At 40.3% G+C, this 14,399-nt stretch overlaps 1 protein-coding gene across 1 annotated transcript; it reads left to right on the forward strand.

The window, feature by feature from the left end:
* Positions 1–12,113, forward strand: SMIM13 (small integral membrane protein 13). Its single transcript, XM_056484886.1, has 2 exons — positions 1–177; positions 8,710–12,113. The coding sequence occupies exons 1-2, from the start codon at positions 102–104 to the stop codon at positions 8,901–8,903; spliced, it is 270 nt and encodes an 89-aa protein (XP_056340861.1). The 5' UTR covers positions 1–101; the 3' UTR covers positions 8,904–12,113.
* The last annotated feature ends 2,286 nt before the right edge of the window (positions 12,114–14,399 follow it).

A 14,399-nucleotide genomic window follows, 5' to 3' on the forward strand; every position in this document is an offset into this window, starting at 1 on the left:
GCCGGGCCGCCGGGTCGATCGGCGGCGGGAGGAGGAGCAGGAGCGGGGCCGCCGCGGCCGCCGGCCCGGCCCGCGTCCTGTGGGCTCCCCCCGGCCGCGCCATGTGGCAGAGCATCGGGCTGACCTTGCTGGTGATCGTGGCCACGCTGGCCTGCGTGCTGCTCTTCATGCTGTGCGGTGAGCGGCGGGGCGGGGGGGCGGCTGCGGCTTGCGGGGCTGGTGCCCCCCGCCCGCCCGGGCCCGCAATCTGTGCTGGTTCCTCTCGGCTGCGACTGAGTGAGCGAAGGGAAAGGGCACCGTGCCCCGGCGTGGGGGAGCGGGTGTGCTGCGCAGCGCCCTCCTCGCTTTGTTCCCCAGTCGTTCCCAGCTTTGATAAGCTCCGGAGCCCTACTTCCGTGTTTAATTCGCTGTTTCCTCTGAAAATTAGGGGTTTTTTAATGTGCTGTGACTGCTAAGCAGTCACCCTGTGCGGCTGCTACGTGCATAGATCTGAAATGCCCGTGAGTGCGGGAAGTAAACTCGGGACTGGCATCCCTCAGCTGCTGACATCTGTGTGCTAGAATTGATTGGAGACAGCTCTTGGGAGGTTTATTCTTGTGTGGATCCAGAGGAGGAGGCTCGGGGGGACCTCATCGTCCTCTATAAGCATCTCACATCAGGCTGTAGTGAGTGAATCTGCTGTGCCTGCAGAGAGAGGCCCGGGGAAATGGCCTTAAACTGAGACAGGGGAGATTCAGGTTAGATATTAGAAATATTAGATATTAGAAAATATTTTTTCACTGGTCGGGGATTGGAACAGGTTGTCCAGGAAGGTACTGGAGTCACCATCCCTGGAGGTGTTCAAGAAGTGCCTGGATATGGCACTGGGTGATGTTTTAGTGATTTAGGGGTTACTGTGGCAATGCTGGGTGAAGGGTTGGACTGGGTGATAAAAATTTCTTTCAACCTTGATGATTCATCCAAGGCTTGTTTGGGTTTTTTGGTGGTGTGTGGTTTTTTTTTTTTTTTTGTTTTTGTTTTTTTTGTTTGTTTTTTTTTTTTTTTTCCTCAATACACGGTGAGAAGGGTTATTTCAATGGGAGGGATGACTTGCAGGTCTGTTGGAGTTCTTGGAAGGAATCAGCAGTGCAGTGTGTGAATGTTGTGGCCAATATGCAGAGCTTGGAGCTCTAAAAACAAACAAACAAACAAAATCCATGCCAGGAAAGTCAAACTATGCCATAATATGTGACGAGAGGCTTGTGAGATTTACAACCACTTATGAACCACCCTGGCATCTTGGTGACAGGTGGGTTTACAAGAGGTGTTTGAAAAACTGAGGGATCAGTGTGAAGACTGATGTTTAATCGTTTAAAAACTGCTACTTGTTGTCAAAATGACAAAGCATTGTGAAAAGATTTTGTGTTGTCAAGGGTCTGGATAGTGAAATGGGAAGTGAAGTCCAGTATTAACATGTATGAAGTAAGGCACACAAAAAGTGTGAAATGTATACACATTTCACATATACACATAATTTGTATGGAGAGATATAATGGAATCAAACTGAGCTGCTATTATCCCAAAGAAAGGATTAGCTGAAGTAATTGCAGGCATTTCTCCAAAATATCTCTGTAATACTTTGTAGCTAGCAAACAGGCAAATCAAACATTAGAAGCCTGTAACAGAAGAGAAAATGTCCTTATACTGCTATAGGAATCATCCATGAGCGTGTGTCTCACACAGTGTATTTCTTGTTAAAGTGTATTACCTCATTAAAAAATGAAATCCTAGTTTCTTTTTAAAAAGACAGGGTTTCCTAAGCAATTCTTTGTTGAGAGCTGTGAAATTATTTCTGCATGAAGAAACTCTAAACAAGTTAGATCAAGTCAAGGCTGGAAAATAGATGACTGGAGAAGGGATGATGGCTATACCACTGAGTAGCATGCCAAAGTGAAGTGGGAGAGGTTGTGAAGTGCCATCATTGCAGAGGAGTTGGATACATGAAGTTAAATGCTCAAGCAACGGGCTGAAAACAAGAAATTGTCTTTTACACAACAGGGAAATAATTTACAGGTTATTAACCAGGAATATTATGGATGCTGAAACTTCTATCATTTAAAGTTCCTGGAAGAAAGGTCAGCATCTTGGTCATTATCTTGGGTGAGGAAATCTGTGAAATACTGATAACTGGAACTGCAAGGCTGTACTTTGCTTGGTCTTGTGCTCTTTTCCTGCATGCCCTGTACTGTCTGTTGTTACAGACTAAACAGTGACCTAAGTAGATATTTATTCAAGTTTCTCTACCCTCATTTAGGTGTTGACTGGCCACTTTTCAACTTTTAGAAGATGCAGCACGGTAATTGCTAGGGTTTTTATATTTTCAAAGTATGCATACAGGATCTTTGCTTACTATCATACTGGAAGAGTAATACAGTTTTGCAACCTGCTGTTCAAACTCAGAAACAAGCATCATTTTTCCTCAGGCCTTTCTGCCTTTGTCTGTATATGACAAATGGAATTGAAATGCTAAGCATTAACTTTGGCTGCTAACATAATCATTTGCCTAGTGCTTTCTTGGTTAAAGAAAGCAGAAGTAATTAATAACTTTATATTTAAGCAGCTTGTAAATACTTAGCTGTTCAGAGTAACATGTTGGACATTCATCTTGAATTCCATTAATACTTTGCTTTGAATCCTTCATTGTATTTTACTTTAATCAGTGTCAGATGTTATAAAATGATTGCTAAAAGTCACCTAGATTTCAGATGTACTGGACACAAGAAGCTGACACATTCATTGGGCTTTTTGAGGAGATATTTAAACTATTACCATGTTAGAAGTGACTCCGTGGATTTTGATAGGGGTTTATAGCATTTGTAATTATTTTCCATCACTCAGCATTTGTAAATGAAATTATGTTGTTTATACCACTTACACTTCTATTGCCATGGAAATTGTTCAAGGAAGACAGTGTCAAGACCACTACTGGAAAAAAAAAAAGAGTACTTTGAACTTAATTGTTTATCTGTGCTAGTGACAGGAAGTTTCCCTGGGAAGGCTGGAAAGAGTAGCAACCTGTAGGTGAGAAGGTGGAGAAGAAACTGCCCAAGTTTCTTCTGTGTGCTATGTGTGACAGGATATGAGCAAAAGCCAGCCAGTGAGACAAATAAATTAATGGACAAATCTGACATGGGAAGGGCTGGATATAATGTGGAGTAAGCCTGGTCTGATTATGAGAATGTTTTCCAGCCATCTGACAAGAGGTGTTGAAACAGCCTTATGAGAAGGAGGGTCAAGAGCATAAAGAACTGGGACTTGGTTTTTGAGTGGCTCATAGAAGGAAGGACTCATGGTGTAATTGCCTGCAGAGAGTAATAAACTTAAATATCCAGGAAACATCCTGGGATCACATGGATTTCTGCTGCCTATCCACATGTGATGTAAGTGCTATCAAAACTTAAAAAATGAGAAAAACATTCACTTTACCATTTTTTTTTTCAAAGTGAAAAGACAAAATTCAGAGTCTGCACAAAAAAACTAACTGCATAAATTATCAGAAGTTGCTTTGGCTGGTTCTTCAGCAATGTGTATTAGGCATTTATGTCTATAAATGTACTTTGAATAAGTGACCTGATTTCCTTTTCTTTAAACATGTCTGGATGTTGGCAAGTGCTGCTTTCAGTGTTTATCTGAATTAGTTAAGAAGCAGGAAGGCTTGCAGCTAGCATTTGTAAACTGATCACATCTGACATAGAAACCATTGAGGTACTGTAAACATAGCAAATTTTCAGTTGCTGCTCTGTTAAAAGAGGGACTAAGATAACTTGCTCTGCTTTTTTTATTTCCCCCTTTTCTGATTTTCTCTTTCTGGTGGTTTTATTGCTGCTTTTGTGTACTCCTTGTACCTCTGAGATGGGTGCATATTGTGCATAGTCAAGGGTATAGGATGAAATAAAATACCAGCCAAGGTGAGCTCTAGTACTGCTTACCTCTGTGTATTTGTTTTAATTTCCCAGCGTAGTAATGCATGAAGCCAAGTAAAATTGCCAAAGTGCCTTCAGTGGAACAGATGGAAGTGTTCATCTCATTTGGCAAAAGAGCTAATGAAATGTGGTTTGAGACATAGAACCTTAAAATAAAAATCATGTAACTCTAAGTTCTGAAATGAATGTGTGGTTCACTTCACAAGTATGGATTCAGTTGCAGATGGGAAAACATTTCAGCCCTAAATTCTGCCTGAATAACTTTTCTTTAATGCTTTGTTTAAACAATTTTGTAACTATCTTCAAGGGGTGATTCTTGGGAAGTACTTGAACAGATGAGGAAAGTCATGCTCGATTAGACCACTCATAAAGAGAAAATATTCTTTAATTTGAAGTTGAGTTTTGAAAGTGATGAGAGATGAGAAGAGAGCAAGTTTCCTTTTGCTCAGTCAACAAGCAGCAAGTGGTAGTGTTGCATTAAATGGGAGCAGGTTTAAGGAGCTGTGCAGAGCTGAGCACCATGCCACCTGATGTCCTCTGTTATCCCAGGGTCAGAGTATGGTTTCCTTCAGGCTGACCCTCTCCTGGCTATCCACTAGGGCAATATAATAGTGCTGCACTATATCAGAGATGTGGATGAAGTGATTTGTGCATGATTGCAGAGTTGTCTAACAGAGCTCAGAGAAGAACCCTGTTCTCCCAAATCTCAGGTTAGCATCTAAAGCTCCATGCTCATTTTTTTGCTGCTGCTTAGGATTTTCTGTGATGGACACTTCAGCATTTGAATATAGGGAACATTCACCATGGTGGTACCCTAGTTCTAAATTACTTCCCATGTTCTGGCATGATGGGATCCTATTTTCATATCAGTAGGGACACAGAAGTAAAATGATCTGCAAGACTGCTCAGGACTTCCACAGCAGGGTCAGAACTGGAAGCTCAGTCTTCTCTGTGTTGGGCAGTTACTGCTTCACTGTCTTACCTTTCTTGGTTTCATTTGTATTTCATAGAAGAAAAATCAAGTTTGTTTTTCCCAGCATTCCATATTAATCCATGGGTTTTTCTTTTGTTAGCTTTTCCTGATTCGAATGGAAGAGGAAAATGTGCTCCAATAAAGAAAACTGTTAGCTGTGGCATACAGGCCAGTTAAAGGTGAATGAAATATATGGGCCTGAGACTTGTTATCCTTCACTTTCAGAGTGGGAGTAACTTTGTAGTTGGATCACTGTTTCTTTCCCCTTTACAAAGAGCCAAGAACTGATGTGGGAAGTAGCAGAAAAAGTAGTTTTAATGAAGTCTAGTCAAATAATAAAATCTGTTTAGCATCTGAATTGCATGGATGTTACATACATCCTCTATGAGTTAGTCAAAGGCTTTGACTCAGCCCCATTTTCACAAACACATTGCATCGTGATTTATTAGAGGCGGGTTGACATACTGATGGCATGGTACCAGATGTGGCTTAAATGTCTTTGCATGGAATCTGGCTGTGGCATTTTTAAGTGAGGTGGTGGCTCCCAGCTTTTAATGAGTACTAAACTCTGCAAGGCTGGGAGCTGCTGTTTTGCCTAGCTGCAAAACACTGGTAGATTGGATTTTGCAACACTGGATTCAGGTATGTGCTACATCAAGAGCTGGATCCTCTGCTTTGCACTGCACTGATGTATATTTGGTCTGGCTTACTGCTTTGAGAGACAACTTCTTTTGCCAGTTAGTGTAGAAATATTATTTATTATAGTCTGCATGTCATCACTGCTTGTTTGATAAAGGCGTGTTGTGGGTGTGTTGTTTGTCTTCCACAAGCTCAATCAAGCTAAGGATGATTTTAAAAGGTAAATCAAATAGCTAAAGAAAATAAAGCAAGCACTCAAAGACTGATTCTAATCAAGTGTTTTGTGTGCAGTGAAGCTAAACCAGTAGGACTTCTTTGAGAGCAGCTTACCTGAACAGAGTGGAAGTGTTAGAGATGCAAACCAGTGGTGTCAGTTACCTGTCCAGGAAGAGCTCTACAGCAAAAGGCCTGCAAAGCTAAACTGATCCAAAAACAGACAAGAATGCCTAGAGATGCCTATTTTCTATTTTTTGTGTGTGTATTTTAAATTAGCTTACAATTGTTTTCTTTTTTAAAACACATTTATGTAACTTGCAGTTCTTCAGTATGGCACAGTGCCGGGTGTTACCATATTGCAATGTTCTTAAGAGAATGAGAAATTAGAAAATGCATTGTGTTCTGATTCAGAGACAATGTGAATCTGCCTCCAGGCTTTGTGTCTGTGTGTAGTTTTGTTTGATGATGTATGTAGCTGATATTGTTGCTGGAGAGACTTTTTCTTACCCAGAATGAGTTGTTCTTTAATAGTCTGGTTATTTCCAAGGAAATTCTTAATTATTTAGTAACAGTGAGGCAACAGGGAGGCTCAGCCAAGAAGCAGTCTTAACTTGATTTGGACAAGTGTGTTAGTTTTGGGGTTAATTTTTTTTTTTTTTTTTTAGCTTTCCATCCAAGCTGGCACGGTAACTAGAGCAAGTGAAAGAAACAAATCTTTCTTGAAGAAATCTGCTTTGATTACTTGGGAGACCTTGTGAGGTTTTTGAAATGCTAGTTTTCAAGCCTGGTTGCCCTCCCACTGTTACCTTTGGCTAAGCCTGTTGTAATTTTCTTTTCAACCCATTGATTGTGGTTTGTTTCACCTGCCTGTTACCACTCGTCTGTTTGTTTGGCTGCTTGGCTGATTATTTACACTGTCTTGTTTGTAGTCTAGACCTAGATAGCTCAAAAATCTGTTCATGGTACTTGAGGTTTTGGATACTTAGACCATTCTGCTCTGCTCTGTAACTCAGATCAAACACTGAAAAGAAATTAGTGCTGTTTTTCTTGAGAGTGCAAATGAACTTTGTACAGTATTTTCCCAATGCACACCCTGTAGTAATTCTGGGTGTTAAGTAGCCTGTTTGCAGTGATAGAGGAAGCCTGTGGTTCACTTTATTTAGCTTAAGTTAAAATACCTCCCTTAATGGAATATTTACACCAAAAACACTCAATTCATGCTTCTGTAAAGTGCCCTAAAACCCGTCTGGGAATGCCCTGAATATTTTTGGCTCATCCTCTTCCCTCTCCCCTTTCAATGGAAGCAACTTGCAAACAGCTACTACCTCAATTTTTACTTTTAATTCTGAAAGAAAAGAGAAGCCAAACCCAGCCATCTATCATCTTTTTTTTTTTTTTTTTTTTTTTTTCCCTGGGTGCAAGGGAATGTAATGCATTTGCAGGACATCAGGTTCAATTTAATCACAAGTCATTTAATTTTAGGTATTAATGGGAAAGGAAATGCTTGTGTAGGCTCTAGGAATTAATTTAGATCATAAAAGGTTGTCATATAAAAGTTTTCCTTCAATTTTCTTAGGAGCAAAGAAGTTATTGAAATTAAAAAACTGCAGAATGTGAAAAGTAGTCCAGGAAGGAGAAGGGTGGGATCTTGATTTTGGCTTAATGAACTGATTGCCCTATTGACTGATTGCAGAAGAGAAGGAAATACAGAGGTGCTGTGGTTATATAAGTGTTATTTATTTCTTAGTTGTTAGTCCTTCTTCCTGCTTTCTCATATGTCCTGTTATCCATTCCCAGAAGTCTGCTTCTGCTGGAAGCTGTGTAATTAGGACAGTTTTCCCTAGCTCTGTAAAATAGGGCTCTTAATATCTGAATAGGTCAGCAGTATAGGCTTAAATAGCTGGCAAGACCTTCTGAACAGAGAATAAGATTATTAATATATAGCTCTGTGCAGGCCAGGTGGGTGTTGGTGTTGCAAATGATGTTTGTGTAGCATTTATTTTCAAAGAGCTGTTTTAATTTTGCTACGCTTAACTGTATTTCACTGAGAAGTTGTATTCCTGTTCAGTGGGTTCTTAAAAAATGAAGATTCTGGCTTAGGTTTAGATATAAATATATCTGCTTTTTCAAGTTTTTTTGGCTACCTGTTACAGAAACACTTAGAAGAGACAGAGGAGGAGAAGCAGGTGGGTCTTAAGTATTTTTTAAGATAGATTCTAGAAATGTGGCCGTCTCAGCACTCAAACTCTTTACTTGCAGAACTTTGGGACCTAGAGCATTTTAGCAGTGGAGTGGAACATAATTTACCACAGTTAATTTTACTTTAGTGGGATTTGGGAATGGTAAGGGATCTTATTTGGGGGATTGGTCTTTTAGTGAACATAAGGAAGACCTTGTCCATTTGAGAATAGGATTTATTATGAAATACGATATTAATTTGAACATCTGAGCAAGTGTGCTTAATAGTGATTATGTACTGCAACTTTTAAAATGTGATTTCCAGAATGGAGTGTTTGCTGAGTGAGGGGAGAAATTCTAATGCTTTCACAGTGTAATGAATCCTGAGTCCCTGTTTGAGATATAACCGCAGGACTTCTTTTTCCTGACAATTGAGACCTTTATCTGTGTGATGTCATGGTGATCACCCACCTACCTACTGTGGCAATTCAGTTTGGAATGTGTAGGGCTTTTCTTGGAGCTTCAGTGTTTCTTCTGGATGAGGACAAACTTTATGAAGTTGAATTGTTTTTTATAGGGCTGTAAAAAGGGGTGGATGTGTTGTAGGGGGCTGTTGGGGTTGGCAGATAGAGGATGGGAGCTGATCAGATTTTTTTTGTCTTTTGTGGTATACTTTGCTGGAGAGCTGACTATCAATTTGTATGAAGTGACTAAGCAGTACCTTTTTTCTTTCTCCTGCAGGATGGTACGTGGTCTGGCAATTGTTTTTGTCTAAATTCAAATTCCTGAGGGAATTGATAGGTGATACAGGGTCCCAGCAGGGAGACAACGAGCCTTCAGAAACTGAAACTGAACAGGAAACTCCACCCTCACCTCAGAGAGGGAGACAGAAATCAGCTCGGCAGCGAAGGGCAGCTACAGGAGAAACAACTTAAAGTACTCCACTGGACTTCTGAGCAGCTGTGGATGGTTAACACCTCTGCACTGTGTCCTTCAGTGGTGTCACCTTACTGAGAAACTCACCCAAGAGGTAACATTGATCCCTGTGGACCTTTACTTCTGAGCTACTGATGGATGATGCTACTGCCATAGAGGCTCAGGGAGGGCTTCAGCAGCAAGTCACAGAATACTGGAAGAATGGAGAGGTGGAGGGAAATCTCCATCACAAAAATGCTGAGCTCCTGTATCTCCTGTCTCAGCTTTCAGATGAAGAACAGGTCCTGGACCATAGGCTTAGCCTTTGCATTAGTCTGAACGTGGTAAACATTTCAGACTTGAAATAGTTTATAAATTATTTTTTTCTTTACAGCACTGTAACTACATAGAGTGAAATTGAGTTTTATTTCCTTAGCTGTATATGAATATATATATTTTTTCAACCTTGAGAAAGCACCTGAACTTAAAAATCAGTGGAAAGAATATCCTGCTTTAGATCGTATTCTAAAGTGAGATTTTAGTTAAGTTCTTGTATATATAAAAAATATAAATTAAATATGAAAAATCATATTAGTTGTACATGATTTGGAGGTTTTTATTATCTCCTTTTTTTTAAGAAGAAGGAGATGCAACGAAAGCAATCAGATGGCAAGAACTGTTTTATTGGTTTTGGTATATAAAGAAGGGTTATAGGTTAAACAGTCCTTCTAGGCTTCTGAATGTTTTCCCTGAACCTTTTACTCCAAGTTCAGCCTGTGCTGGAGACATGGAGGTGCCTGGGTTATGCACTACTCACTGTTCAGTATTCTGAAGTGTCATCTTTGGTGTTTGGATACTGAGCACTTCTCTTAGCTCTCCCTGTACACCTTTACATCAGGTATTTGGTATCTGACATCACTTTTTCCCTGGAAGCAGTTAAGGCTCTCTTACCGGTTTGTCAGACATTGCTGGGACACTCTGACTGTTCCAGCAGGAATTTGGTACCTCACGTTTGCTGGAGGACTTACCGGGATCGGCAGTTGCTCCTGTTTTCTCTGAGGAAGAGTTCTACAGCTATTTTGACATTGCACTTCAGAATGAAGAGCTCCACTTCTGTTTATCTAGCAGCTCTGAAGATTGATGCATGAGATTTTGGGAAGAGGAGGAGCATGCATGTGCCACCTCTGACGTGTGTATGAGAGAACTACCAACAGGTCTCGTCTTGAACAGCTTCAGTTTTCACTCAAAGTTTGGGTATGTGGTAGTGTTTGGGTCATTGTTCCATGTATGAAAACTTAATCAGGACTTTAAAATTGGTCTTGTATCTTCAGCTGTTAAGAACTTTAACCTATGGCTTCCAAATTGTGATTTGGTTCAGTTATATGGCTGAAAGCAGCAGCACTTAGGTTTTTCATCAAGTAGGCCCACATCTGGGAAAAGAGCACTCTGTTAGTGTCTTATGTTTTAATTTGTCAGTTTTGAATAGTCATCAAAATCCAATGAGTGGCATTCACTTCTTAAAATTATTTGGATGTTTCAATATTAAAATGCATAAGATAGGATCAGCCCTGACTTTTCTTTGGAGTCTAAAAGACTTTGTTTCATTTGCTAGCATGTATATATTAAGCAATAGGTTACATGTTGAAGCATGATTAGGCAGTGCTATGCACATATCCTGTAAACACATGTTGAAATACTGATTGTCTCCTCCTCTGTCCTGTGTGTGCTGGCAAGGGAATGTCTAATGATTGTTGATTGTTTTTTCTTTTTTTTTTCTTTTTTTTAATTAGTAAAATTCCCATTTATTCAAACTGAGCAAAAGCAATCAGATTCTATTCCCTGCTGCTTTCAGTTTGCCTCACACAACTGAACGTCACAATTTTCTTGTGTGCTTATGTCTTGTCACACGGTGAGACTTCCAGTCTAGCAGTGCTCATCAAGTACTGGGACATTTTTCTTAAGAAATTAGCATCTTTGTCTTAAGCTTTGCTAATATAGGCTTTCAAATAAAGATACTCTGTACTGACATAGGATATTGACACTCCACTGCACTTCACTTTATCTAGACTTTAGTGCACAGAAGGCAGCAAAAGGCTGATGCCTGTACTGTCCCTAGCTAAGAATCAGTAACTTAGTCCCCCTGCTTCTAGGAGCTGTGAAGGAATGTGAAGTTATGGCAATACACATAGCTAGTTCAGGGTAGCTCTGAAGATGTCACAAATTAAGACTCTGGAGCAAGATAATGAAGGAGAAACCCGTGTGGGTTTGAATGCAGACACTGATCAAATATGCAATAAGATTGGACGTGGAACCTCTGGGTAGCTTATCTGCTCTAGGCAAACAACTTTCCTTTCCCTTCCATGCTGTCTGTAGGTGTACATTTCACTCCCCAAAGTTATTTTCAGTCTCTTTCTTTGTTTAAACAGCTGATGCTATTTTTTAAATGTTGTTGTGCCGTAGCTGCCAATAACACTGTCTGCCTAGTGCGTAGCTTTAATGATCTTTCTAGTAGCAGGCCAAAGGTATATTGTATAATGAGGTTTGGAAGAATTGAAATGCTGGTATCTTCTGTCAATGCATAATTATTCTTGAAGGAAACTGTAGTGAAATCTTTGTACAGGGCGCTTCATGCAAATGTGTAAGAGTGAAGCTGTATGTGTGGGACACGCACTTGTGATAAGACCTGGGTTGTGATTGCTGGCAGTCCAATATACTCATGTCTTCAGGTGTTCTTACCAATGTCCTTCTGAAACATTAGTGGTGGGTAAGCACTTAACTCTGAATTAACCCATCCAAGTCTGAAACTTTATGAAGGCAACAGGTGACACAAATTGTTTTGTTTAATGGGATCTATTTTTAAAACTATTGCCTTATTGTTGCAGCCGTTATCTTGAATGTATTTTGGGTTCTTATTTTAAATACAGTCATATCATCTTTGTTGCAGGGGCTGTGTAACTTTGAATAAGCAGTAATTTCCTGTGTTGTATGTGACAGTGTTGCAATTTTTGATCACGTTGCTGCTTAATATCAAGTTTTACACTGAACTAGACCTGTGTATGTCCTTCTGTTTCATTTGGAAATGACCAGCATAAAGAATGTGTTCAGTGTGGTCATTTGCTTCAGTGTTACAAAACTGTACCTAAAGCTTCTGTGGTTGTCTGTTTTCATCATTAACTGTTCTTTTAACTGACTGCACAGATGAAAAATAAAGTAACCAGACTTGATATGAATATTTGACCTGATTTTCTGATTACTTTTGAATGGGATTTGGTCTGCTTGTTTGAGTGTGAAACACTACAAAAGAGGACTTGTCAAAAGTCACATTCTAGCTGATGTAATACCTGCAGATAACTTCATTGTAAAGGGCAGGCTAGTATATATTTTTAGAGTTGTTAGTAAAGGTGTTTTTTTCTGCCTTATACCTTGAAAGTTGTAATTTCATTTTAGCAGCTAAAAAATGCAAAACAAACAACAAACCCCCCAAAAATCAAGCTACCTCCCTGCTCTGCTTTTCTTGATCTTTCTAAGATTGGTTGTAGACTGTAGTTTTTCTAAAATAAGTATCTTGGTAAAGTAGGAAGTTCTTATTTTGGAAATGAATATGTACAGGAGAAGGAAGTGAGAACATGCTTCATCCCTTACTGCTTCTGTTAAGTAAAATGCATGCATTATAGCCTGGGTTATTTTATTTATTAATCACACATTAAAAGAAGATTTTAAAGAAAAATCTGAAATATCTTGAGAGAACAAACTGTTTTGCTGTTGTCCTACTCTTCTCACGTGTGAAAACAGGCTACTAAATGGGGTGCAGCAAAATGTCCTGGTGTTATGTGACTTGAGCATCTGGGTCTTTTCACCTCAGAAAGCTGGATTTGTTTGTGGTGGTGTGTTTTGGGGGCTAATATAAGTGAGAACAATCAGTGATGGGCAACTGGTGTCAGGTGCATGTGAAACGCTTGCTTCGGTGCTGATCCCAAGGAACCCCTCTGTGGTCTGTTCCAATGGGATGAATAAAAGTGCCATTGCACAAGTTTGCCCTAAGTTTCACCAAAAGCTGTTTTAACTGGTACTATGCCTTCCCTATGGGTGCTCATGTGCTATCAGGGGTCTCCTGTGGCCTTGGGTCTATGTACTTAAAATACACAATCTTTATAAAATACAAGCAGTGTTACATCTTGCTTCAATTATGCTTACATGAACATTTTTTATCTGTGGTCAGATATCAGACTGGAAGCTGGCAGTGTGAATATGCTGGGTTTTATGTTAAATGTTTAAGGTGTGAATATTGCTGTGTTCTTCATGTTGACCAGAAGTTCTGTGTTTTGATCATCTGTGGGTGTTTGTAATCACAGTGTTATCTCTGAAAGCTGGGTGGAAGGGAGACTTTTTGGCACTGCTTCACAGGCAGCACCTGGGAGAAGTCTTTCATCTGGCCCAGGGCTAGTGTTGACATGTAGCAGTGTTGGACTCCGGGCAAAGGAATAATTTTCACAAAGGGGGACACTGCCATCAAGTGCCATCATTATTTTCTGTATGTTTCTATTCACAGGGCTTTTCAGTTTCCATTGTGGGAAATTAATAGCACAAATGTTCCTTTAAATGTGGTAGCTGAGATACTCTAATATGTAGGGAAAGATGGGATAGGGCCACTCTGGGGTCATTGTCCAAGTACTGTACACATACTATTTGTGGTGTACCTGCCTCTGCTGGCTTGTTTTGTGTTACTGCCACAGTGACTCGTCCCAAATGCTGGCAGTGTACTTGCACTGAGAAGGCTAAGATGTGGGATCTGTGGACTGAGAGGTGAGTGCCTGTGAATCTTTCTCCCTGGGTCTGGGTGTGCTGAATAATTTAGGTAGCTGACTTCTGTTCACACTCTATTAAAACATCCAGCCTTCTATGCAGGTAACAGTGAAGTTTCAGGATGAGAAATTACATGCACCCTGTGTCTTCCTCACAACACTGCAAAGGAGAATGCCTTGCTCTATGTCCTATCAACTTTCTGTCCTCTGCACTAGAGTATTTTAACATCTTTTATGGGGAGTTGAAAGCCTTCTGCCAGAAATTTTGTTGTTCACAAGTAACACAGGCTGTGGCTCAAAGCAAGTTATGCTATTACTGTGTGCTGAGTTGAGTGCTAGCACAGTGCCCCACTCCTTCCTATTTAAGGACTTAATCAGGAGCCTTCTGTCTTTGTGAGAACTTGCTTATTTTGAGTTAATTGAAGTTCCTGTGGCAAATGAGTCTTTTGATGCCAGATGATCAGCTGTTTGCCTTTTCCATGTTTAGAAATGTTAGGCAATTTCCTTGCCATGGTGGAATGCATCATAATTTGTCTCCTGCACACCACTTGTTTCCAAAATGAGTGGTCCCAGTTTTTAGAAATACAAAGAGTTGCTCCCCTCAAGTTCTGGAAAGACCCTGCTTTGAGAACATCCTCAGGAGAAGCAGGAGATGCTGCCTGGTGGCTTGGGTGGTTGCAAGAGGGTGAGCTTGGTGCAGGTGTCTGCAAGGCA

Source organism: Oenanthe melanoleuca, chromosome 2 (genome assembly GCF_029582105.1).
Source record: "Oenanthe melanoleuca isolate GR-GAL-2019-014 chromosome 2, OMel1.0, whole genome shotgun sequence".
NCBI classification, from domain to species: Eukaryota; Metazoa; Chordata; class Aves; order Passeriformes; family Muscicapidae; genus Oenanthe; species Oenanthe melanoleuca.

Excerpts from the sequence above, each read along its gene's own strand:
- SMIM13 (XM_056484886.1), top strand. The coding sequence starts at position 102 with ATGTGGCAGAGCATCGGGCTGACCTTGCTGGTGATCGTGGCCACGCTG. Across the intron at positions 178-8,709 it reads GCTGCTCTTCATGCTGTGCG|GATGGTACGTGGTCTGGCAA; the intron begins GTGAGCGGCGGG and ends TTTCTCCTGCAG.